The following is a 10,502-nucleotide window of genomic DNA, read 5'->3' on the forward strand; positions in this document are numbered from 1 at the left end:
GGCCCCGGGGCCGCCGCTCGCTCACAGCACTGGCGGCGAGCGTGCAGTGGCGCTGAGGGCCCGGACCTCTGGGCCGTGGGCAGCCTGGGGAACTCCGCAGAGGGAAGGGAAGCCCCCGCCCAGCCTCTGAGTGTCTGAGGAAAGGCTGTGTCCGATGTCGAGGCCGGGGCATGCACAGAAGGACCCGAGGGGAACTGCCCCGTGCGCAGGCTCACGTCTCTCCTGTGGGGTTCAGCACGGGAGACAGGTGTTCTTGGGGGGGAGGAGGCGGGCCGCGAAGCCTATTTTCGCACATTTTCAGAGAGGCTCTGTGGCACAAACGGTCGGCGCTCAAACTTCCCGGCCACACGCAAGATGGCAACGGCCCGACCACGCCCCCAACGGCGCATCCCGGGGCCGGGGCTGGAGAGACGCTACGGAGAGATGTCCATCACAGCGTCGCCCCGCCCCCGAGGGCAGCGAGCACCAATCGGCCGCGCGCGGGGCGGGGGCAAGGCCAGGGGAGGAGCCTGCTGTTGTCCCAGCAACGGCCAGGGAGCCTGAGGCGAGGGCGGCCGCGGAGGGTTCGCGCCTTAGCGCCCTTGGCGTCAGGGAGCTCCCCCGGGAGTCGCGAGGCGGGCGTTGCTGGGGCCCGCGAAGAGGACGGAGTCAGCCAAGAACCGGCAGCATCCCGGCTGCCGCATTGGCTTCCACTAGCCGTTAAGCGCTGTGAGGTAGGAGTGACGCGTGCGCATCGAGTAGGGGCGGGGCCTAGGCGGTTCGGAGGCGGGCCTCGACTCACTACGCATGCGATGTTGAACCTGTGGGGGGCGGTCAGCCGCGAGGAGGCGGAGCTTTGATCCCTGTGGGTGGAGCTCTCGGCCACTAAGCGGGACTTAGCCAGATCAGGAATCGGTTTAAGGAGAGCATAGTTAGGCACTGGTTCCTGTCTAGGGCTACTCCCCCCGACTCCCGGGGAGACAGGGTCGGTGGTTACACTGCATCCTCAGAGGGTTGACAAAACCAGCTTGGTGACCTTCTGCCCCTTACTTGGGCCTCCGTTTCCCTACTGTCAGAACTGATTGTATTTTTCCCTCCCAGCGCCATGGCTGAGGTGCACGTGATCGGGCAGATCATGGGGGCCACCGGGTTCTCGGAAAGTAGCCTCTTCTGCAAGTGGGGCATCCACACAGGTATTCCCCCAGGCCTGGTCACTGCCCACCAAGACCCCGCGCTCTCCCTGGGCCCTCCGCCCCATCCCGGGTCCTCCTCTCTGTTGGGCTCTCAGCACTCCCGGCCCTGGCCAAGGCTGGCCGCTGAGGCCCGGACTGCCTTCCTGCCCCGTCTCTGGGGACCCTGGCTCCCTCCCTCGGCATGCATGGCCATTGATGATAATGGGCTAGAGGGAGACCCCATCCACACGCTTCATGTCAGAACATCCTGGTAACTCCACTTCCTGCCTTAGGGGGTGTCCTGGGATCCTCCCCGTCCTCTCATTCTTCGACTAGCAGCCTCCATTTATTGAGTTCTTACTGTGAAGTAGAAGTTTGCACCCCAGATTTACAGAGGAGAGGCCACATCCTGTCGTCAGAATTCCCTTCGCTCTGAGAAGGCAGCAATCATCCAAGTCCACACAGGCCCAGCCGGGACTTGGAGACCCAATGTTTCTGTAGGTCTGCATGGGAGGCCAGACCTGGTAGAGGTGCAGTGTGATGGCCAGGGTCATAGGCAGCCAAATCTGGGTTCAGATACTGAGCCCCCATGTATGTATCTGTGGCCTCTGGACTGGACCTCTCCAGCCCTCGGTTTCCTTGTCTGAGAGGAACGGCATGGCGTCGATAGCAGCTGAGAGGCGGCGTGGCGTGGAGGTTGTGAGCACAGACTGCCTGGGTCCAAACCAGGTGCTGCTTTTTGTTTGTTTTTTAAGGTTTATTTATATATTTGAAAGGCTGAGTTACAGAGAGACTGAGGCAGAGAGAGAGAGAGTTAGAGAGAAAGAGAGAATTCCATTCGCTGGTTCATCCCTCAAATGGCTGCAACGGCCAGAGCTGAGCGAATCCGGAGCCAGGAGCCAGGAGCTGTTGTGTCTCCCACGTGGGTGCAGGGGCCCAAGCACTTGGGCCATCTTCTCCTGCTTTCCCAGGCCATAGTAGAGAGCTGGATGGGATGTCGAGCAGCCAGGGTTCAAATGGGGCCCATGTGGGAAGCTGGCACCGCAGACAGCCTCTTATTAATAGGTGACGTTAGGCCCTTTTTTTTTTTTTTTTTTTGACAGGCAGGGTGGACAGTGAGAGAGAGAGACAGAGAGAAAGGTCTTCCTTTGCCATTGGTTCACCCTCCAATGGCCGCCGTGGCTGGCACGCTGCGGCCGGCGCACCGCGCTGATCCGAAGGCAGGAGCCAGGTGCTTCTCCTGGTCTCCCATGGGGTGTAGGGCCCAAGGACTTGGGCCATCCTCCACTGCACTCCCTGGCCACAGCAGAGAGCTGGCCTGGAAGAGGGGCAACCAGGACAGAATCCGGCGTGCCGACCGGGACTAGAACCCGGTGTGCCGGCGCCACAAGGCGGAGGATTAGCCTGTTGAGCCACGGCGCCGGCCAGGCTCTTGTTTGTGCGTCTGCTCCCTTGTGTGCACAATGGGAGCAGTAACAACGTGTGCCTCGCGGATCTTTGCCAGGCCTAGGGGAGCATACACAGCACGCAGAGCAGGGCTGGCTGGTGCTGTGTGCCTGGCTCACTGGCGACTGACAGGTCCCATTAGTGAAGCCCAGTGCACGTGGCTGCCCAGCCCGATAACAACCTATGAGGCAGACGTGGCTCCGTCTCGGGCCTAGGTCCCTTTGGGTTTGACTTGGATGGGTAAAGTTGCGGGATCAGAGTTGGGCTCTGGAGTCAGACTTCGTTTCTACCCTGGACTCCAGCACTCACCTGCTCTGTTATCTGGGCTGCTGTCCTTTTCTTGGGGCTGTTTAAGTAATCTTGTGTCTACGCAGCCTGACTCAGGGCTTCCCTCAACAAGGTCAGAGGGGGTCATGCCTTGGCTTTTATTATCGCAGGTGGCTTTGGGACATTGAATCCGGTAGGGAGCTCAGAGACAGTGGATGAGGGGCCTTGTCGCTGCAGTTGGACATTTTACAGACTTCTGCACTTGGGGATCTTTGGGTGCTGTGGTCATTGCTGTATCCGCAGCGTGGAGAACAGGCTTGGCATGCCATAGGTGCTCAATAAATGTTCATGGAATAATTAACCAAGTGACTTCCTTCTCAGAGGCTGTTTATGTACTTGGAAAATGGTAATTATAATAGCACACAGCTTCTAGGGTCACTTAATTGTCCCAAAAATATTTGTTGACCACCTTCTGTATACCACGCACTGGGGATCCCGCCATGTGCATGGGCCAAGCTCTCCTGAAGCTCACTCTACGAGCGTCAGACAGTATATAAGCAGCTGAAGAAACTTAACACAGTGATTTCCAGTGGCAACAGTGCTGGGAAGAGAGGCAATGGGTATAGAGGGTGGGCGTTTAGCTTGGGGTTAGGACCTGTACATCCCGCTGGAAACCTGGCTGCTGGCTTGAGCTCCCTGCTAATGCCCGCCCTGGCAGGTAGCAGGGATGGCCTAAGTGACTGGGTTCCTCCCACTTACGTAGGAGACACGGGTTGTGTTCCCAGCTCCCAGCTTCAGGGTGGCCCAGTCCCGGCTGTTATAGGCATTTGGGGGAGTAAACCTGTGGGTGTGAGCTCTGTTTATTGCTCTACCTCTCCAATACTAGATACATTTTTTTTTTTTTTTTTGGACAGGCAGAGTGGACAGTGAGAGAGAGAGAGAGAGAGAGAGAGAGAGAGAAAGGTCTTCCTTTTGCCTTTGGTTCACCCTCCAATGGCCGCTGCGGCCGGCGCACCGCGCTGATCCGAAGCCAGGAGCCAGGTGCTTCTCCTGGTCTCCCATGGGGTGCAGGGCCCAAGCACTTGGGCCATCCTCCACTGCACTCCCGGCCACAGCAGAGAGCTGGCCTGGAAGAGGGGCAACTGGGACAGAATCCGGCGCCCCGACCGGGACTAGAACCCGGTGTGCCGGCGCCGCAGGTGGAGGATTAGCCTAGTGAGCCGCAGTGCCAGCCTAGATACAAATATTTTCAAATGGAAAAGAAATGGGTGCTGGAACAGTTTTGGATAGGATGGTCAGAGAGAGCTGCAATGAAAAGGAGGTGCCTCAGCTGAGCCCAGAAGATGAGCAAGGCATGGGGCCTTCTGGGAGCAGGACTTTCTAAACAGGAAGTCAGTGCAAAGGCCCTGAGGTAGGGGACAGACACACAGAAATGGGACCAGTGAGGCCCACGGCTGGTGTGGGAGGAGAGCGTGCGGGCAGTGAGTTCAGAAAGGGGGGAGGTGCCAGGCCATGTGGTGCCCTGTGGGCCACGCAGGAGAGTCTGCTGTGGGGGAGGTAGGAGTCCTGCCGGGCAGCAGAAGGCGCTGCCCAAAGCACTCAGCCCAGTGTATCCCTTGGTGCGTTTTCCCAGTTATCCGGCCCTGCCAGAGGGACTGGGTGCCCACGAGTCCATCTCTGTCCTCGGAGCCCCCTGGAGGGCAGAGATGGTAGTAAAGTGAGATTGAGCTGGCACCCACACTCACAGACTTCTGAGGAATGTGTCTTGTCTGCCCCTGTCACAGATGGGGAGATTGAGGAGAGAATGGTAACTTGCTCTGGGTTGTACAGTAGGAAGAGGTAGTGGCAGGATTTGAAGGTCAACATTTGGCTCCAGAGTCCACACTTTGTAACCCTTACCCACAAACGCCAGGGAGAAGCAGAACCCTGTAGCCACAGTGGCATCTCCTGCCCACTTGTCTCTGTCCTGGCTCTCACCACAGGGGCAGCATGGAAGCTCCTGTCAGGTGTGCGGGAGGGCCAAACGCAGGTGGACACCCCTCAGGTAGGGGACATGGCCTACTGGTCCCACCCCATCGACCTGCACTTCGCCACCAAAGGTCTCCAAGGTAGGTTCCAGGCCTTAGCCCGGGGTGTGCTGAGGGGAGGCAGCCAGTAGCCCCAAAGCTGCTGGGACTGGTACAGGCCTTGTGGGTCCTTTTCCCAGACACGCCTGGCCCTGCAGAGGCTGAGCTGACCCTCACCAGGCTGGCTCTGTAGGGGACCCCAGGCTGGGGGCCTGGGGTGGAGGCCAGGGAATGTGGGCTCCCAGGAGCAGGGAAGCAGCCTTCCTTAAAGAGAGAAACCAAGAGTCTTCAATAAGAAGGAAGCTGGGAGTGGGCTCTGCGCATTAGAGACAGGGAGGCCAGGGCTGGCCGCTGTGCTTCAGCAAGGCTCCTCCCTTGAATGAGTGCTGCTCACAGGGGAAACCAGCAGAGTGGAGCGGAGGTGTGGCATCAGAAAACCTGGTGGAAAGTGTGGGCCACAGGGTGAGCACCTGGCTCTGAGGTTTGGGTGCTGCTTGGGATACCTGCACCCCACATCTAGTCGTGAGTTTGAGTGCGAGTGCTACTTCTTTTTTTCTTTTCTTTTCTAAGATTTATTTATTTATTTGAAAGGCAGAGTTACAGAGAGGCAGAGGCAGAGAGAGAGAGAGAGAGAGAGAGAGGTCTTCCGCTGGTTCACTCCCCAGCTCTGGCCGCAAAAGCCAGAGCTGCGCCGATCCAAAGCCAGGAGCCAAGAGCTTCTTCCAGGTCTCCCACTCGGGTGCAGGGGCCCAAGCACTTGGGCCATCTTCCACTGCTTTCCCAGGCCATAGCAGAGAGCTGGATCGGAAGTGGTGCAGCCAGGACTCGACCAGCACCCATATGGGATACTGGCACTGCAGGCAGCGGCTTTACCCACTATGCCACTGCGCCAGCCCCCAGTTATACTTCTGATCCAGCTTCCTGCTGGTGTGCACCCTGGAGAGCACCAGGTAATGGCTCAAGTGCTTGGTTCCCTGCCACTCGCATGGGAGACCCCTATTGAGATCCAAGCTCCTGGCTTTGTCCTGGCCCAGCCCATGCTGTTGCTGGCATCTGGGGAGTGAACCCTTGGATGGGCGATCCCTCTCTGTGTTTCCTTCTCTGTCTTTAAAGCAAAAATGTGGAGAGCAGTATCAGGGGCCCTGGAGTGTGCCATTCCAACACTACGTAACTGGCATCTCCTGAGAGCCTGCTCTGTGGCTGTTGCTGTCCTCAGACGGCTGACCCTGCCATGGTGGGTGGCACAGGGCTCTCTCCAGACAGCCCAGGGTGGGCAAGGCAGGGATGGAGGTTGCAGGTTGCTGTGAGACTCCCACAGGAGGAGCCCCACCCTGTCAGTGCGATCAGAGAGGGCTTCCTGGAGGGGACATTGCAACTTTGCCGTGAAAAGCTGGTAGGCACTAATAAGGCAGCAGGATGTAAGAGGGTTGGAGCAGAGGGCTGGGTGTGGAAGGCTCAAAGGGCCGTGAGCTGGGCATTTGGTGGACTAAGGCAGAGTGGGGGAGGGGGGGTGACAGCCCCAGGAGCTGAGGCCATCTGAGGCCAGAGCAGGCAGTGCAAGGCACGTTTTACTTTTATTTATTTATTTTTATTTTATTTTATTTTGACAGGCAGAGTGGACAGTGAGAGAGAGAGACAGAGAGAAAGGTCTTCCTTTGCCGTTGGTTCACCCTCCAATGGCCGCCGCGGCCAGTGTGCTGCGGCCGGCACACAACGCTGATCCGATGGCAGGAGCCAGGTGCTTATCCTGGTCTCCAATGCAGGTGTAGGGCCCAAGCACTTGGGCCATCCTCCACTGCCTTCCTGGGCCATAGCAGAGAGCTGGCCTGGAAGAGGGGCAACCGGGATAGAATGCGGCGCCCCAACCGGGACTAGAACCCAGTGTGCCAGCGCCTCAGGTGGAGGATTAGCCTGTTGAGCCACGGCGCCGGCTTCGTTTTACTTTTAAAGGATCTTTTGGGGACTGGCATTTAACCTAGCAGTTAAGACGCCGGCATTGCATGCTGTGCCGGGACTTGATACCAGCTCCAGCTCCCGGTTCTGGTACCAGCTCCAGCTCCCGGTTCTGGCTTCCTGCTAATGCGCACTCTGGGAGGCCAGCTGCTCACACGCCTGGATTCTGGCCGCCCACAGGAGAGGCCCAGCCTGCGTCCCCAGCCTTCTGTCCAGCTGAGGCGAGGCCCAGCCCGAGCCGTTGTGGGCACTGGCTGGGGAGTGAAGGATGAGAGCCCTCTGTGGTGTCTTTGCTCAGTAGTAAAGACTTTTTTTTTTTTTTTTTTTTTGACAGGCAGAGTTAGTGAGAGAGAGAGAAAGACAGAGAGAAAGGTCTTCCTTCCGTTGGTTCACCCCCCAAATGGCCACTATGGCTAGTGCGCTGCACTGATCCGAAGCCAGGAGCCAGGTGCTTCCTCCTGGTCTCCCAGGCGGGTGCAGGGCCTAAGCATTTGGGCCATCCTCCACTGCCCTCCTGGGCCACAGCAGAGAGCTGGCCTGGAAGAGGAGCAACTGGGACAGAATCCAGCACCCCAACCGGGCCTAGAACCCAGTGTGCCGGCGCCGCAGGCGGAGGATTAGCCAAGTGGGCCGTGGAGCCTACTGGTAGTAAACACATTTAAAAAGGGGGGGGGGAGGGGGATGGATAGGGAGGACGGGAGGGAGAGGGAGAGAGAGGGAGAGAGGGAGAGGGAGAGGGAGAGGGAGGGGGAGAGCGCCTCCTGGCTGCCATGTGGGTGATGGAGGGTGAGGCAGACAGCTGTGTCCTTTCAACTCTTTGGCTCCCAATCCCCAGTGCTGGCATCATCTTTGTTTTCTTTCTTTTCAAAAAAGATTTATTTATTTTATTTGAAAGGCAGAGCAACAGAGAAGAGAGAGAGAGAGAGAAAGAGATCTTTCCTCTGCTGGTTCACTCCTCAAATGGCCCAACAGCCCAGGCTGGGCCAGCCAGAGGAGCCAGTAGCCCAGAACTCCCTCTGGGTCTCCCACGGGGGTGGCAGCACTTGGACCACTCTTGCTGTTTCCCCTGGCACAGGAGCCAGGCGCTGGATCAGACATGGAGTAGCTGAGACTTGAACTGGCACTCTTACATAGGATGCTCACGTCCCAGGCGGTGGCTTAACCTGCCCTGCCCCAGTGCCAGCCCCCTTGCCAGCCTTTCTTATCTGGACTAGCTCGACAGCTGTTTCTCTGGTGCCTCCATGGTCTGCGCCCACATGCAGCCAGGGGGACCCTGTGGAACCCGAGTCAGGTCACCATCCAGTATGGTTCCCATCCTGGGACAGAAGCCGGAACCTCACCCAGCATCACAGGCCCTGCACCACCTGCCTGTCACCTCCTCTCTCATCCGGCAACACTGGCCCCACCAGGCCCACTCCTGCCTTGGGGCCCTTACACTCACTGTGGCCTCTGGCTGTGGTCTCTCTTCCCTCAAGGCCCACCTGGGCCGCTCCCTGCCCCCGCCAGCACTTGTGAGGTCACCCTCTCCGTGAGGCCTCCTCCATCTCCTGCTCTCCAAACTGCCCCGCACCCCCACCCTGCCCAGCTGTTTCCCCGCAGAGCGGTTATCACCATCTGACATACCCTGCAATTTGCTTATTTACTGTGTTCCGCGTCTAGGATGCCAGCTTCACGGGGAGGAATTCTTGTCTGCTGTGCTCAGCTTCTAGAACTGGGCCCAGCACAGAGGAGGGGCTCCGAATGGGGGGAAGAGGACAAGGGGCTGGCCACCAAGGGCCCAGACTGTCAGCCTGAGGAGGCGAGCGGTACTCGGAGGCCACTGGCAGCCTATGGGATGGGAGCAATATGCTGCCAGGTGGTGCTGAGCTGCCCGTGGGCATTGCGCCACAGAGGGGATTGCGACTGCCTGGGACGCCCACAGCCCCTGTCGGAGTGCTTGGCTCCTGTGTGAGCTTCTCTGTGCCTTTCAGCTCCTTGCTAGTGTGTCTGGGAGGCAGTGGGCGGCAGCCCAAGTGCTCAGCTTCCTGTCACCCAAAAAGGACACTCAGCCCTGGCTGTTGCGGCCATCTGGGGAGTGAGCCAGCTGACAGAGTTTTCTCTCCCCCCTGGCTCTGTCACTCTGCCTTTCAAATAAATATGTGTGTGTGTGTGTGTATCCCTAAGAAAACAAAAAGAGGCTCTGAACCCAGTGAGGGTGTGGGGGCCGTGGGGAGGGAAGGCAGCTGATGTCCAGGACGCGGCCCCAGGTGCTCACCCTGAACTGGAGGAGCAGTGGGCTGCCCTGCCACGGGGCACGTGGGAGGCAGCCACACAGAGGGAAGCCAGCCCGTGTCAGAGCTGGAACGCTGAGGAGGTCGGACTTTATACTGTGGGCGCCCAGGAACAGTGGAAGGGTTTTGAGCAGAGGCGTAACAGATGTAGAAAGACCCCTTTGACTGCTGCATGGACGTGGATAGAGATGGGGTTCAGAGAGGAGGCCGAGGCAGAACCCCAGGGAGCAAAGTGTCTGGACTACGGTCTCCAGTGGGTGTCCGGGAGGGGCGATCTAGAAGCAGGAGTCTGGGCCCAACGCACCTTCCTTTCCCCTCCCCCTTTCCTCCAGGTTGGCCCCGGCTCCATCTCCAGGTGTGGTCCCAGGACGGCTTTGGCCGCTGCCAGCTTGAAGGCTATGGCTTTTGCCATGTGCCCAGCAGCCCCGGGACCCACCAGCTGCAGTGCCCCACGTGGCGGCCCCTGGGCAGCTGGCGGGAGCAGCTGGCGCGGGTCTTTGTGGGCGGTGGGCCGCAGCTGCTGCACGGGGACACCATCTACAGCGGGGCTGACCGCTACCGCCTGCACACAGCCGCAGGTGGCACTGTGCACCTGGAGCTTGGCCTGCTGCTGCGCCACTTCGACCGCTACGGTGTTGAGTGCTGAGGAGGCTCTGCCCGAGCTGTCACCGGCATCCACACCCCTGCGCGGCCAGCGAGGGTCAGGATGGCACAGTGGTCAGCATCGGGAGCCTGAGACTTGTCTGCAGCTAACGCATGGGACGACTTCGGTCCTTGCCAGGACCTCCAGGCCTGTAACTGCCCCTTGCTGCCCAGTTTCTGTCTCTGTAAAATGGGGCAGGAAGGATGCCAGCACCCGGGGGGTCGGGTGAGAAGGGGCTGCTTAGCACCCGGGCAGGGTTCAATTAAAGGTGGGTGCATCTTATAGGTACCAGTGCCTTCGTGACCCCCTTCTTGTGCCCCCTCGCCTGCTGCCCTCTTTCCTCGGGCCCCCATCCTGTGTCCTAGCCCCTCACTCTTCCAGTTCTTAGACACCCCTCGCCCTAGTCCCCCCTCTCCCAGTGTCCCCTCCCTGCCAAGTCTCTCACCGCGCATGGCCCCACTGCGATGGTGCATCTCAGGCACCGCTTTGGTAGCACTCAGCCGCCAGGAGGCAGCACCCCTTTCCCGTTCGCGGGGCGGAGCCGGGTGCCCGCCCCCCCAGGGCAGAAGGGACCCCCCTCGGAGCCCGCCCACTCGAGATCAGGACGGTGGCCCGCCCGTCCGCTCGCCCGCCCTGCCCCCTGGAGGCTTCCCCCGCCCCACGCGCTTCCTGGGTGGGGCCGGGGCGGCTTCAAAACCCCCCGCCG

At 59.6% G+C, this 10,502-nt stretch overlaps 1 protein-coding gene across 1 annotated transcript; it reads left to right on the forward strand.

Annotated features, from left to right (window-relative positions):
• The first annotated feature begins 536 nt into the window (after positions 1-536).
• B9D2 (B9 domain containing 2) lies at positions 537-10,381 on the forward strand. Its single transcript, XM_062176599.1, has 4 exons — positions 537-713; positions 1,081-1,172; positions 4,847-4,972; positions 9,486-10,381. The coding sequence occupies exons 2-4, from the start codon at positions 1,085-1,087 to the stop codon at positions 9,797-9,799; spliced, it is 528 nt and encodes a 175-aa protein (XP_062032583.1). The 5' UTR covers positions 537-713; positions 1,081-1,084; the 3' UTR covers positions 9,800-10,381.
• Positions 10,382-10,502: the final 121 nt, after the last annotated feature.

This window comes from Lepus europaeus, chromosome 19, assembly GCF_033115175.1.
Source record: "Lepus europaeus isolate LE1 chromosome 19, mLepTim1.pri, whole genome shotgun sequence".
In the NCBI taxonomy this organism is placed as follows: domain Eukaryota; kingdom Metazoa; phylum Chordata; class Mammalia; order Lagomorpha; family Leporidae; genus Lepus; species Lepus europaeus.